The sequence below is a fragment of the Zootoca vivipara genome, chromosome 2, assembly GCF_963506605.1.
Source record: "Zootoca vivipara chromosome 2, rZooViv1.1, whole genome shotgun sequence".
NCBI lineage: Eukaryota > Metazoa > Chordata > Lepidosauria > Squamata > Lacertidae > Zootoca > Zootoca vivipara.
In genome coordinates, this window is record NC_083277.1 from 67,459,155 (window position 1) to 67,473,118 (window position 13,964).

At 41.4% G+C, this 13,964-nt stretch overlaps 1 protein-coding gene across 1 annotated transcript; it reads left to right on the forward strand.

The window, feature by feature from the left end:
- The first annotated feature begins 288 nt into the window (after window positions 1-288).
- NEUROG1 (neurogenin 1) lies at window positions 289-972 on the forward strand. Its single transcript, XM_035108071.2, has one exon. It carries the CDS (start codon window positions 289-291, stop codon window positions 970-972), a length of 684 nt encoding a protein of 227 aa, XP_034963962.1.
- The last annotated feature ends 12,992 nt before the right edge of the window (window positions 973-13,964 follow it).

Genomic DNA, 13,964 nt, shown 5'->3' on the forward strand with positions numbered 1-13,964 from the left:
CAGTTTCCTTTCTTGGCTGGGCTTTTAAAAAAACAAAACCTCACATTCACACCTTATTCGTGTTTGATGCGGGTTTTTTTAAAATAATAATAATAATACTATTTTTAAAAAATTCATTTTTAGTTTTCCTTTGTTTCGTAGAATCATAAAATTGTAAAGTTGGAAGGGACCCCAAGGACCATCTGGTCAAAACCCCTTTTCTCTAGTTCAATTGTGGTTCTCTCTCCACTTTAGAGTTGATAATAATGGTGCCATCTTTCTTTTTCTCCTCCTCCTCCTCCTCACAGGATGTCCTCAGCCCTGGAGACCAGCTACTCTGACCTGGAGAGCAGCAGTGACGTGCCCTTTTGCTTCACGGACGACGAAGGCAGCCTCAGCAGCCTACAGGCCCCTTCCCTGGCCACCCCCAAGCGTCTCGCTTCCCCAGAGCGCGGCCTCGAGAAGGGTGAGGAAGAGAAGGACCGGAAGAGGCGGAGGGGGCGCACCAAGGTCAAGAACGAAGCTGTCCTGCACACTATCAAGAAGACCAGGCGGGTCAAGGCAAACGACCGGGAGAGGAACCGCATGCACAACCTCAACGCGGCTCTGGACGATCTCAGGAGCGTCCTCCCGACCTTCCCTGACGACACCAAGCTGACCAAGATAGAGACCTTGCGCTTTGCCCACAACTACATCTGGGCCCTTTCTGAGACGCTGAGGCTGGCTGATCAACGCCTCCAGAAACCTTCCAAAGAGATGGTCCTGCCCAGCTTCTTGAGCTCCACAGACCCGCCCAGCCCTGGCAGTGACGCAGGCTCCTGGATATCCACTGCCTCTCCAGCCACCTCTTCCCTCTCTGCCTGCACTTCGAGCCCTGGCAGCCCGACCACCTCGGAAGACTGTTGCTATGGGCATACGGAGAACCTCTTCTCCTTCCGCTGCCTCCATAAAGACTTGCTGCAGAGTACTTCTTGCTTTGTGCAGTACCATTAGACTAGGGTGGTTTGCACCTTGGGTGGGCAGTGCCCGTTCTCTTAGCATTGCAAAATGATCAGTGCTTGCCCCGGTGGCTTGGCCTGCTTGGGCTCTAGGCTCCCATGAAAACACAGGGTGAAGAGGTGTACTTTGGACCTCTTCACGTCAAAGCAACCTCAGACTAATGTCACCTCCAACCCAAAAAGTCAGTGACGTTAAGAAATGTTCGCGTACACATCCAGGTAGAGGGGTGTGTGAACAAGGTATTGCAGTGTTTAGGCTGGCCTTTTGAACAAACCTCCAGTTGGCTGTCATGGCAGCAAGACCCAGCTCACTATAAGATATTGCTCCCTTTGCTAAGATTTTCTTTCTCTCTCCGTGACCCTGCTTTTTTTTTTTTTTGCACTTTTCTGAATGTCTCAAATCCCACATTGTTTCCTTCTTTTCCACTGGCCCTGAGCTCTTGGGCATCAATGTGATTTGGAAAAGGGAATAAAAGGTACAGATTTGCTGCTACAGACAAGGTGAAAAGTCAATTTTACAATTTGTAGAACTCTAATGAAGAAAAATGAGCATGAAAATTTGGTTTGAACGCCCTGACAACACAATGAAAAGGCTTAGGGAGGGCTGATTTGGCTGGGTGCACAGGGCCTCCTGCTAGGTACTTAGCTCACAAAATTCTCAATGACTCTAATTGCTGTGGATGGAGCTTTGCTTTTTTCTTGGCAGAGCTCTGAACCCTGACATGATCAGTCCCTAAAGAGGGCAGACAAGGAACTGGGTTCATGCATTATGGATCTTGACCTCTGCTGCTTCTGTCTTGTTTTTGAGTAGGACTAGACACAGAGCATTCACTGACCGGGTCTGATTCTAGCTTAATTTATTCAAGAACTTTCATTCATATGAAAATTGTATTTTTGTAAATAAAGAGCTTTATTATTATTATTATTATTATTATTATTATTATTATTATTATTATGTCTGCATTGTCTTAAAACGAGATGCTGTACTTTTTTATATATATAAAAAGCTTGCTGTAAATAAATTTTGTTTTATACATTTATAGTTTGGGTCCATTTGGATTTATCTTTTGTTCCAGAGGTTGCAATTTCATAAAAATGAGCCTGCCTTTGTCAGAAGTGGTGATGCATTTTATTAGTGAACAGGAGAAATTGTTGTTACAGGTAGGTAGCCGTGTTGGTCTGAGTCGAAACAAAAAAAAAAAGAAAATTGTGTCATGAAATTGGAAGAAATTGTGTCATGAAATTGGAGAAATTGTGTCATGGCGCAAACATCTGAAATAAAATGAAAAACAGTTACCAGCGTAGCAATAAATATGCACTATAGAATTCTCTTACATCATCTGAATTTGGACACACACATAAGCCATTAATACTTACAATAAAGCAAATTAAAATTGGTGGCCATGGTTTAGCTCTCAGCATGAGGCTACCTGTGGGGATACACATACTAAAAAAACAGAGTTCTCTTTGGTGTAATGAAACATCAGCTGGCAACAGATTTTCAAAGAAAAAGGGATTAAAAGGATCAATAAAAAGTGACAATTATGTAGAAAGTGGGAAGTGACAGGTGGATGCCTTAGAGCAATGGGTTTTTGAAGGCTTTATAGTTTTGCACTTTCTGAAGGGGACCTTTCTTGAAGATTTCAAGCTTTTAATCCTTCCCTCTTTAGTTAAATTAAACTTTTAAAAAACTTTGCCCTGAGTTTTTACAAGTAACAACTAATCAACATATTGAAATAACATGGAACACATCCCCAAACAATCTTTACATTTCACGCAGACACCTTTCATTTCATGTTTTAGATTCTTGGCGAGAAAGGTGTTTAAAATGGGTTTTATTTTCTTAAGCCCACAAATTACCTTTTCTTTGCTCTAATTTGTATTGTGTTCGTTTTCTTCTCCCAATAAATTAAGGGCAGCATGCATGGGAAGCTAGCTCATTTTATCCCTGCCAAAAAACCCTTTCAGATAGGTTAGACTAGAGCTTTCCAAACTTTTCATGTTGGCGACACACTTTTTGGACATGCATCATTTTGTGACACAGTAATTCAGTTTTACTAGCAAACTAGAGGTAAAGCTAACCCCTTATAAGAGCGTTCACACGACACACTAATGTGTCACGACAGTTTGGAAAGCTCTGCTTTTCTGTGTCGAGGGGGCTCTACACCACAGCCATGCTTAATTATATTACACTGATGTCCTGCATATATAAATATATATAGCTTCATTTTGCTCTCTTGTTGTCCTTGTCTCGCCCCTCCCAGCTCTCAAAATATAAGTCTGAGCTCCCCAGTGAATAAATATGCTTTCCTTCCTTCTTATACTACTTCATGAAATGCCATTGGTAAATATAAATTCCCAACCCTAGAGCTGCACGTTCTTTGGAGCCAGTGTACTGGCAAGGAAATTCACCCCAAAATCTGCCCACTCCATAATGTTCCCACGTGGCTTCATCACCCCATGCAATGCTTTTTCACTGCAAAATGCATCATGATTAACATGAGGAGAAACTGCAGAGGATGAAACCCTTGCTAAGCCTTATGTAGTTAATCTTAACTATGGTTAACAAAACGATCCAGTTTCATCAACTATAGCAGCAACAAAGAGACAACACGGTAATGTTAGCAAAACAATGAAAAGGTAAACAACCGTGAAGTGCAAATATTTAAATGTATATGCACCAACAACCTTCACATATGCAAAGAGATTCAAAAATGTGTACAATATCTCATGCTTGAAGTCTTAAAGGTCCAGTATAAAGTGCAATAATCAAGTCCGATAATCAAGTCCGATAATCAAGTGCTATGATGTATCATGTGTTCTTATTTCTTCCGACAGGCGGCAAGCTTCTTCCCCGTTTCACAGGAATGGTTTCCTCAGGTGGCAGACTCTAAAGGTTCATGTGTAAAAGCTTCACAAGACTACCGAAGCTCACAATTCTCAGCCGCCCCTCGGAAGAGATAAGAACGCATGATACATCGTAGCACTTTATTATCGGACTTTATTATCAGTTTTATCAACTATAGCTTAAATATGGCATGTTAAAACTAACCACAGTTAAGATCAACCATGGTTTGTCTGGGTTTTGATGACATGGCAGGCTGTGGTTTATATAAAAAACGGAAACAAAAGTTCCCAGACTCCTTGTGCTATGCTGAAGGGGTGAAAGGGGAGCTCACAAGCTCAAAACAGTATTCTCAAAACACTATTCTCTCTATTGTAGCACATGACCCATCAAATGATGGCCTTGAGGGAAGTACGGCCATGCGGCAAAATCCTTATCAGAGAAGAAATAAAAATGAATAGCTATTTTGGCGGGCACTGCTTTCCTTCCCGAGGCACTGCAAGTCAATCTGTGATATAGCGTGCAACTTGGGACAAACATGCTCAGCGCACCGGTATGAAAAGAGCCGTTTTGTTCGGCAGAGAAATTGTTCGCACACTGGGTAGAAGCCAAGTTGCTTTGTCTCTGTATATATGTCACTTCATGTGTGAAAAGATTGTCAGGTTGTGATCCGAAGGAGAACAAACAAAGAAACTAAAGTCTGGCCTTAGGGCAAAGAAAATAAATAAAAAATAAGGATGGATTAACCCCTATTTTGAGACCCCGCAGAAGTAAACTTATGGACTTGAAAATTATCTTCGCCTATCTTTTCTCCATTTGAATTGTTCTGCTCCCTTCCCTTTAATAGCTGGCGTAGGGTGTGCGAGACAGGATTTGCAGCTCCCATTATACTCTTTGGAAGCGAGTCAGCTCAGCCTTTTGCTTGAGAGCTTATTCCATTTCTATAGCACAGGGTAAATCCTCTATTTGTGACTCCAGCGAGGGGTCTCTCCAATCCTGCTGTAGGTGCACGTGTCTGGGATAGAACACTGGTTTTCCTTCCCTCTTAAGCCCTCAGGAGACGCACCGGGAAGCGAGGGCCAAAAGCCCCCGACTCACATCCTGCTCCAAGGAGAGCACACGGTGCAATTGCAATTCTGAATTGGCAGCTGGCTGCAGCACTGCTGAATATAGGCAGGAGCGATCGAATGGATGATTGCCACCGCATGCAAGGAAGCGTGCTGAGATGGCTGTGCCTAAGAATGTCGTTTTAAAACACAGCGCCCAGGCCCAGTGCAGTTCAAATAAGGACACTAAACCTGTTAACGCTGAGGAATTGGCACGACCAGCTGCTTCTCCAACTCTCACACAAATGTTACCCGTAAAATGTATAGGTTGTGCACCTGCAGAGTCCAAAAGCCTAAGATTCTGCTCAAAGCTACAGAGATGTATTGACAGCAAGCCTGCTCTCGCTAACCTCAAACACCCCATCCGTTAAGACTGTAGTTTTGAGAGACTTCATTGGGCAGATTGCAATGGGTCTGCCTATAAAGTATGTCACAAATCAAGAGAGAGGGGAGGAGAGGCTAGCCAAGTTGTAACAAAAGAGGTATTGGCCATTGGCTAAAATGGAAACAAGTGTGACGACAGGCCTTTTAAGTGTGACATGATTTGTGGGTAGCCCCAGTTCAATAATTCTATGAGAGATTTTAGAAACAGTCCGTATGTTTTTGCAAAGTAGATTTCTGCAGTGTTGGAATATTGTTGATCTTGAGATATTCCTGGCTTATTTTCCACATAGTTTGCAAACTTTTGAAATCCACTTGGCATATGGATTTCATTGGGACCAATAAATGTTTGTACATTTGTTTATTAAATCACCAGTTCAGGTTTTGCAGATATAATAAATGTATCTCAAACACAGATTTGTATAGATTCAAGTCTTGATGTACGCAGTCACAATTCATGCCCCTGAAAATTAGGGGAAATTATGTAAAATGCCCTTCAGGGACTGAAATTGAGCCTCTCTCCATGGAGATGAAAGGTCCTGTAAAGTCACAGGTGACCCAAGACACACATTTTCAATATCAGAGAATAAACAAAGCATTGAAACATTAAAGATGAGTTGGCCACTTCAGTTAGTACATAACACTGCTGCATATCTCTTGACAGGTGTTGGGAGACAGGCACATATTTTTTCATATTATTTTCATTATCCTTACAGTAACAGTATAAAATGGACTATGAAATGGTATTAAAATGAAAAAGGATCCATATATATTAAAGATATTGGTACAATTAGAAATATTAAAAGAGTTAACAGTACAAAATTTGAAGGAAAGGGAAATTCAACTAAACTGACAGAGATAAGAAATAAACTAAATATGATTAGTAATACAGCAAGCTACAGTGATACCTTGGTTTAGTACGCTTCACTTTGAGTACTCTCAGTTTAAGTACTCCGTGGACCCGTCTGGAACGGATTAATCCACTTTCCATTACTTTCAATGGGAAATTTCGCTTCAGGTTAAGTACGCTTCAGGTTAAGTACAGACTTTCGGAACCAATTGTGTACTTAAACCGAGGTACCACTGTAATTTGAAATGCTTGCAGCGTTTAGAAACATCAAAGAGGTAGAATGAAGCAACAGTTACATGGTAATCCTACCATACACAGTAAAAAGTTATCCATTTATCAAGACTTTCTCTTATTATCTAGAGGTGCAGATTTTTAATCTGTTTTGCCCTAGTTAGGTTGGCTGCCAATTTGCTTCTGGGCCCAATTCGTGGTGCTCAAGCTTTGCACAGTCTGGGGCCCTCAAATCTTAATGACCTTCTCTTCCAGTATGGATCTAAATGAGGATTTTTGCCTGTGTCATCCTTATGACAGGTTTGGACAGCAATAGGGAAGAGCTGGGCTTGCTCAGCAATAGCCTCAAAATTGTGGCACCCCTTTCCAGAAGAAGCCAAGGAAGGCACTTATCTTAAGCGCAGCGGGACTTAATTCTGGGTAGATATGTTTAGGACTCCGTTGTAATCATGGGCGGCTTTTTCAAAGAGGCTGTAAGATTTTTCTCATACAGTAGGCTTTTGAGTGGGCAATGGGCTTTCTGTGGTTCTTTGTACATTGATAGCGGTGCCATGTTGTTGCTGATATCTTTGCTCATATGTAATGCGCGCACACAAAATCTATATTGAACAATTGGAAAAGGCAATAAAAGTTGAGATCCAGTTATCTGCAGCCAGCGATCACTGCATGGAATTTTCTATCCAAACTAAAGCAGCAGTTTTCAAAGCCAGAAATCTCAGCATGAAAATGACAGTTGAATTACTGATATTTCTGTTTGGCAAAAGACTAGCGCAGAATCAAAATTTCCCACAGGCAACTGAACATAGTCATAATTTGGATTTATAGGATGCTTCTGCTCTGCACACTTTTTAATTGTTGACATACTGCCCTGCTCCTTTATAAAGGAACATCTGTGACACCTCCCAAGCCTAAAACCAGATCCCATTATTATATACCAAACTCAATACTTCCTACTGCCTGCAAGTTCCCTGCTGCCAACTGGGACATTGCTTGAAAAACTAAAGCATCTTTAATGCTGGTGTTAAACCCTGAACAATACTTGGATTTCCACAACTAACAAGAACATCTCTATAATAAGGGATCTCCTTGAATGGTAATCTGCTATAGATTTGATTTAATGTCGACTTTCTCTGAAAGCCTACCGTGGTACCTGTGAGCACATGAAAGGTAATACTATAATTATAGATCTCAGTCGCTCTAATGAACCATTAAGACTGATTTGTATACGGGGTAGAGATTATAAAGGCAGAAGCAGGTGAGAATTAAAATGTTCAGCATGAAGCCTTTTCTCACTGGGGGCTTATGAAATCCAAAATAAATCATTTGGAGGATTAAAGCAACCATGATGACAAATTTCACTGATTTTAAAGGCAGTGTGAGAAATGCAAAAAGCAGCATCATTCAATTTTGATATGTTACTCGAGTATATCTGTGAAACAAACATGTCGGTGGGAACCAAGTACAATGGGTGGTCACCACAAAATGGACTGGGCTGGAGTCCAGCTTAGGTTTAATGTCAGTGGTTGCATGGGAAGCTTCCTTCAGCAGGCACAATCTGGTTATTTCCTGATCAAAGAGCAGAGGAGAATAGGTTGGACCAAAAAGGCTAGGGAAATAAATGGCTTGGAAGAAGACCCTTTTTCCTTTGGACATGAAGGACAAATGCATTCCTAGCCTCATGACAAGGCAGTGGCAACGCCGCGTGGCCTGAGTTTTGACCACATAGCCACTGAGGGTCCCCTTTCTTCTTTTTCTGCGGCGATCACTCTTGCCGAGTTTGCCAAGCGTGCCTTCCTCTTAGCACATTTCTCCCTTTCGTCCTGAGTTCGAGCATCTTCAAAGCAATTGGAGCGCTCACAGGCCAGTGTTTCCCAGTTGTTGGCCACTGAGGGTAAATGGTAACTAAATTTGCTTTTGGGCACCCAGGCATTTTAGCTGACAGGTGTCACATTGACACATCACATCTAGTACTCATGGTAGTACCTCCATCGTAAACTTACACACACAGGCTGGATTAGCACATTTATGGATTAGCACATTAACAACACAGAGGGCTAAAAAGCAGAATAAGAAAAATTGAGAAGGAAAGCTGACTCTCAACGGTTTTGAACAAGATGGGATTTTTAAAAAAATGATTATGGTATTATTCAACAAAATGACCGTGTGACTTAGGAGAGCTACATATAGCCTACTTAAGCTAATTGATCAATGGTTGTTTAATGTTAATTAATTAGAAATGCACACTGACCGGAGCAAAACATTTTATTAGTCAAAAGCAGGCATCCCCAAACTGCAGCCCTCCAGATGTTTTGGCCTACAACTCCCATGATCCCTAGCTAAGAGGACCAGTGGTCAGGGATGATGGGAATTGTAGTCCAAAACATCTGGAGGGCCAAAGTTTGGGGATGCCTGGTCAAAAGATTTAGGGCAGGGCTCCTAAAGCTGTCAGAGAGGCAGCTTTTCCACAGTTGCTGCAGAGGCACATTGCACATGCTCCATCTACCAGCACCTTCCAAGGTTGAAAAGGTCAATGGGCGAGGCAGCAGAACCCAATTCACAAAGGCATCCATTTTGCTTGCACACATACGAATATTGTACAGTGGTACCTCTACTTACGAATGTTTCTACTTACAAATGGAGCTCCGTCCGCCATCTTGGATGCGGTTTAGATAGGATTTTTTCTACTTACGAATTTTTAGATAGGGTTGCTTCGACTTAAGAATTTTTTCTCCCAATGCATTCCTATGGGATTCAACTTACAATTTTTTTCGACTTACAAATGTGTGCTCGGAACGCATTAAATTAGTAAGTAGAGGTATCACTGTATGTGCTAAGGCACACATCCAAAGTTTGCACTAGTCGCCTTTGGTGAGTGTAGGTACTGCATGTATGATGTGTGTGTGCATGCACACATGCACCAGGAGTGTGTATGCCATGTACTTGTGGTGTGGGTGTCATATCTGGGTGTAGGGCATGTGTGGGACAATATTGCCCTTGACTACCCCTGACATTTGGTCCTCAGAGGGTTGGCCAACTTTGAACTCAGAATGAAGCACCTTGCAGAAGCTAAGCTATCCTGAGATGAGTCTAAATAAGTAGAAATAAGAGTATCTTTTAAAATCTCTTTATGTGCAGTTTTTTCTTACTCTCATAAATCTATGACTGGTCGTGTCGGAGCATATTTTTCCAAATGGGGATTTGTTAGCCTGCCTAACACTTTGCTATGTTTTTTCTCGGCTTATAGCATGCTTAGCATTCCAGATGGAGGTTATAGGACATTACACTCCGAAAAAGGGCACTGGGGGCTAGCTCAAAGCAATCTCAGGCTATTATTGAACAATATGATATGTTGCACAAATAATGGATTATGCTCAATTGGCATTAGTTAATAGTCCCCGTTTATGTAAACAAACAGCTTATTTCACTTAATATGACGTTTCTGTTTAGAGCCTTTCTCCCACATTCTACATTGGCTCCCAGTACGTTTCTGGTCACAATTCAAAGTGTTGGTGATGACCTTTAAAGCCCTAAATGGCCTCGGCCCAGTATACCTGAAGGAGCGTCTCCACACCCATCGTAAAGCCTGGACACTGAGGTCCAGCGCCAAGGGCCTTCTGGTGGTTCCCTTACTGTGAGAAGTGAGGTTACAGGGAACCAGGCAGAGGGCCTTCTCGGTAGTGGCACCCACCCTGTGGAACGCCCTCCCATCAGATGTCAAGGAAATAAACAACTATCTGACTTTTAGAAGACATCTGAACGCAGCCCTGTTTAGGGAAGTTTTTAATGACTGATGTTTTATTGTGTTTTTAATATTCTGTTGGGAGCTGCCCAAAGTGGCTGGGGAAACCCAGCCAGATGGGCAGAGTATAAATAATTAAAAATTATTTTTTATTATTATTATTATTATTATTATTATTATTATTATTCACTAAATGACAAGCAAACAGAGTGATTGCAAGAAGCAAACAGGTAACACAGCCCCTATCCCTTCTGGAATGAGGGTATGGTCACATACTAAACCTCCCAGGGGGTTTTGTGCTGGGATGGAAGCAGAGGCTTTAACTATGGAAAGGTGGCATACAAATAAAATTATGTATGTATGTATGTATGTATGTATGTATGTATGTATGTATGTACATTTCCTCACTACCACATACCCACATCCCTATTGGGCTGAGATGAGGCCTCAGCTCACAGGGTGTGGACTTTCATACACATTTGAGCCTTGCCTACCTCAGTCTACTTTGTTCTTCCTAGCAATTTGTGTTTATCTATTTAATCCACCTGTGGGCAACACTGAAAACATCTCTGTTCACACACACATTCACACATCTGCATGGCATTATTATTATTGTTGTTGTTGTTATTATTATTGTTGTTATTATTGTTATTGTTATTATTATTATTATTATTATTATTATTATTAAATTTTGTATACCATCCTATACCCCTTGGTCTCAGGGAGGTTCACAACATAATGTTATAATTAATTTGTAAAATTAATTTTACAAATAATTTTACAATATAAAAAGCACAAAATACATAATAAAAACAATTAAAACAGTTAACAATACTAATGTATACAAACTAATAAAAACACATCTCCCCAACAAAAGCTCCCTAAACAATGCTCCCAGCCCATAAATACAAATACAAAATAACATAGAATGTTTAAAAACAATAAAAAAAAAACCCTGTCAGATTTCCACATAGTCATAGATGGACTGGCTCAGCTACGTATATATCCATTCTCTCTCAGACACCCACATACAAGTGTTAAAATATTTCCAGTTGCATTTAAGTGCTTTGTTCAATTAGGGAGAAACTCTCGATTCAAGTTCCTCGGATTTTGATTTAGAATGTATATGTCGTACATTACTACTCTTCACAAACAAAACCTGTTTTCCTCTTATATATATACATTTTCTCATTTTCAAAAGTATCAGTTCGAACTTGTGTTTCAGGCTTGGGGTGAAATTTCCCCTGTCGGCGCTTCTGTCTGCCAGGACGAATCTCTCTTCCCTCATTTCTCCACTGCTTTCTGGGAGACTAACCAGTTTGCCTGTTTGTTTATCCAGGTCACTGAAGCTTTCAGCAGGTTGAAGGGAAAGGCAAACGAGTCTTTAATCAATTTCTGGACAGTACAATTTCCTCTCCCCTTGTTTGTGCTCAGCTGGGATGGTGCTTCCCCGAGAAACATCATGTTACCAACAGAGTGACAATGGCTCCTTGAGAAGTCAAGTGGCAGCTCATTAGTCCTGAGTGGCTCTCGAGGAGGAGGATCTGTGTTACCTGAAAGGCTTTGCATCATCACCTGCGGCACTCTCCATGTCACTTCCTAAATGGGGGGCACTTGTTCAGGCCCTTGGAGACTCAGAGCAGTGTATCCGGTGCATCAGCTTGGCAAAGGGAGCTGTCAATCGAGGCCAGACGGCAGCTGCTGCTCTCATTCAGCCTGAGCCAACAGAGGCACTGTGTGATGTGTGTGCATTTTCCGCCATAGGAACTCCGAGGAGGAATGAGATATAGATCATGGAAATTCTATACACAGCCAGAGTCTAGGAACAAATGGACAGTCCTTTTTATAGGCCTTCGGTGATAACCTTTCGGATACCGTTGTGCCAGCATGGAACATTAGCACCTAGGGGTCAGCAAACTTTTTCAGCAGGGGGCTGTCCCTCAGACCTTGTTGGGGGGGGCAGACTATATTTTTTGGGGGGAGGGATGAACGAATTCCTATGCCCCACAAATAACCCAGAGATACATTTTAAATAAAAGCACACATTCTGCTCATGAAAAAACACCAGGCAGGCCCCACAAATAACCCAGAGATGCATTTTAAATAAAAGGACACATTCTACTCATGTAAAAACATGCTGATTCCCAGACCGTCCATGGGGCAGATTTAGAAGGCGATTGGGCCGGATCCAGCCCCCCGGGCCTTAGTTTGCTTACCCATGACCTAAACCTATCAGATGAGATAGGAACATTGCATTTACTGCCGATGGGCAGGGAATTGCATTAAAAGAGAATGTTTGGAACAAATACATCAGCTTGGGGAAATGTCCCAATAAATACAGTGTGTGCACTTTTTTCACCACATGGAAAACTTTCTAAAATTAAAACTCTATCTTCTTCCTAATAGTACATGAATGTTACGGTAGAGAATAAGGCCTTTATTTATGTATTACTCGTATTTATAGCCTTTCATTAATGTGAAAATTTCAGGATAGTTAACAACAAACTATAATTAAATAAGAATTAACATTATAATAAAAGCATTAAAATTACAAGAAGAGATTTAAAAGTACAATACGCCCCAGATATCATTTCAGCTGACATTAGTGTTACCTTAGTACAGTGGTCCCTCGACTTACGAACTTAATCCATTCCGAATGCACATTCGTAGGTCGAAAAGTTCATAAGTCGAAAAGCGGTTTCCCATAGGAAAAAAAATATTCGGAAAAATTCGTAAGTCGAGGAAACCTCATTAAAAATTCATAAGTCGAGGAAACCGCATTTAAAACCGCCAACGGTTTCCGTTCGGATGTAGAAAAATTCGTAAGCGTGCAGCCATTTGTCCCATTCGTAAGTCGAAAACATCTAAATCAAAGCTGCCAGATGGATTCAAGGGGTGAGGAATTCTAAAGATTGGGTGCCACAGCTGAAAAGGCTCAACCTAAGTCACTGTCAAATGTGTAGATTGAAACAGCAGGATAGGAAGGATCTTAACTCTCAGGCAGAAACATATAGGGGAGACACTCTTTCAGGACGTTATATGGCATCTGTATAAACTTGAACTCAGATTGGAAATATATTGGCAGTCATTTGAATTTTCAGGTTCCCATTAACAGCTCCACTCCAAAGATGAGCCACGACATTTTGCACTGCCTGCAATTTTTTATTATCATATTCAAGGGTAGCTTCTTGATTATTATTAATTATTATTATTATTATTATTTACAATAATAATTCAATCAAATACCTAATTTGGTCCATGCGCCAGAGGTTCCCCATGCCTTACAACAATGCCATTCCCATCCAGGACAAACATATCTCATGTTTTGGTCTCGACAACCACTGTGTGGTGCTCCAAAGAAATAAAATACGTACAAAGGATAAAACTACTTGCGGACACATAGCCTGAGCCACCAGTTTGCTTTCACTGCAGCAGCTTCCACCCTTGAAGAAACAAGCTGATGCCAAAACACAGTTTTAAGGGTCGCTATCCTCTGGTGCAGTGCATGTGTTGTTTTCAAAAGTCTGACACCCTAGGTTCAAGGCAGCCTGCTGTCAACTACTGTAATATTCTGCTTCTTATTCTCCTGGGCATCGGACACCATCAGCTCATTTTAGTTCTCCAGCAATGATTTGGACTTCCTTGATGTTGAAGGAATGCCCAGGAATGCTCTACGGCTCCTCTTAATCATTAAGAAGAACATATAGTAGTAGAAAGTTTAGTTCAGGTATGGACAGGTCAGGATCCCCCCCCCCAATGGCATGCACATTGACAATTTTGACATAAGATCAGAAGCAGAAATAGTAACTGTTAGGGGTGTGCTTTGGCTCTGGGC

What these genes read in the sequence shown, in the direction of transcription:
- NEUROG1 (XM_035108071.2), top strand. Translation starts at nt 289, where the DNA reads ATGTCCTCAGCCCTGGAGACCAGCTACTCTGACCTGGAGAGCAGCAGT.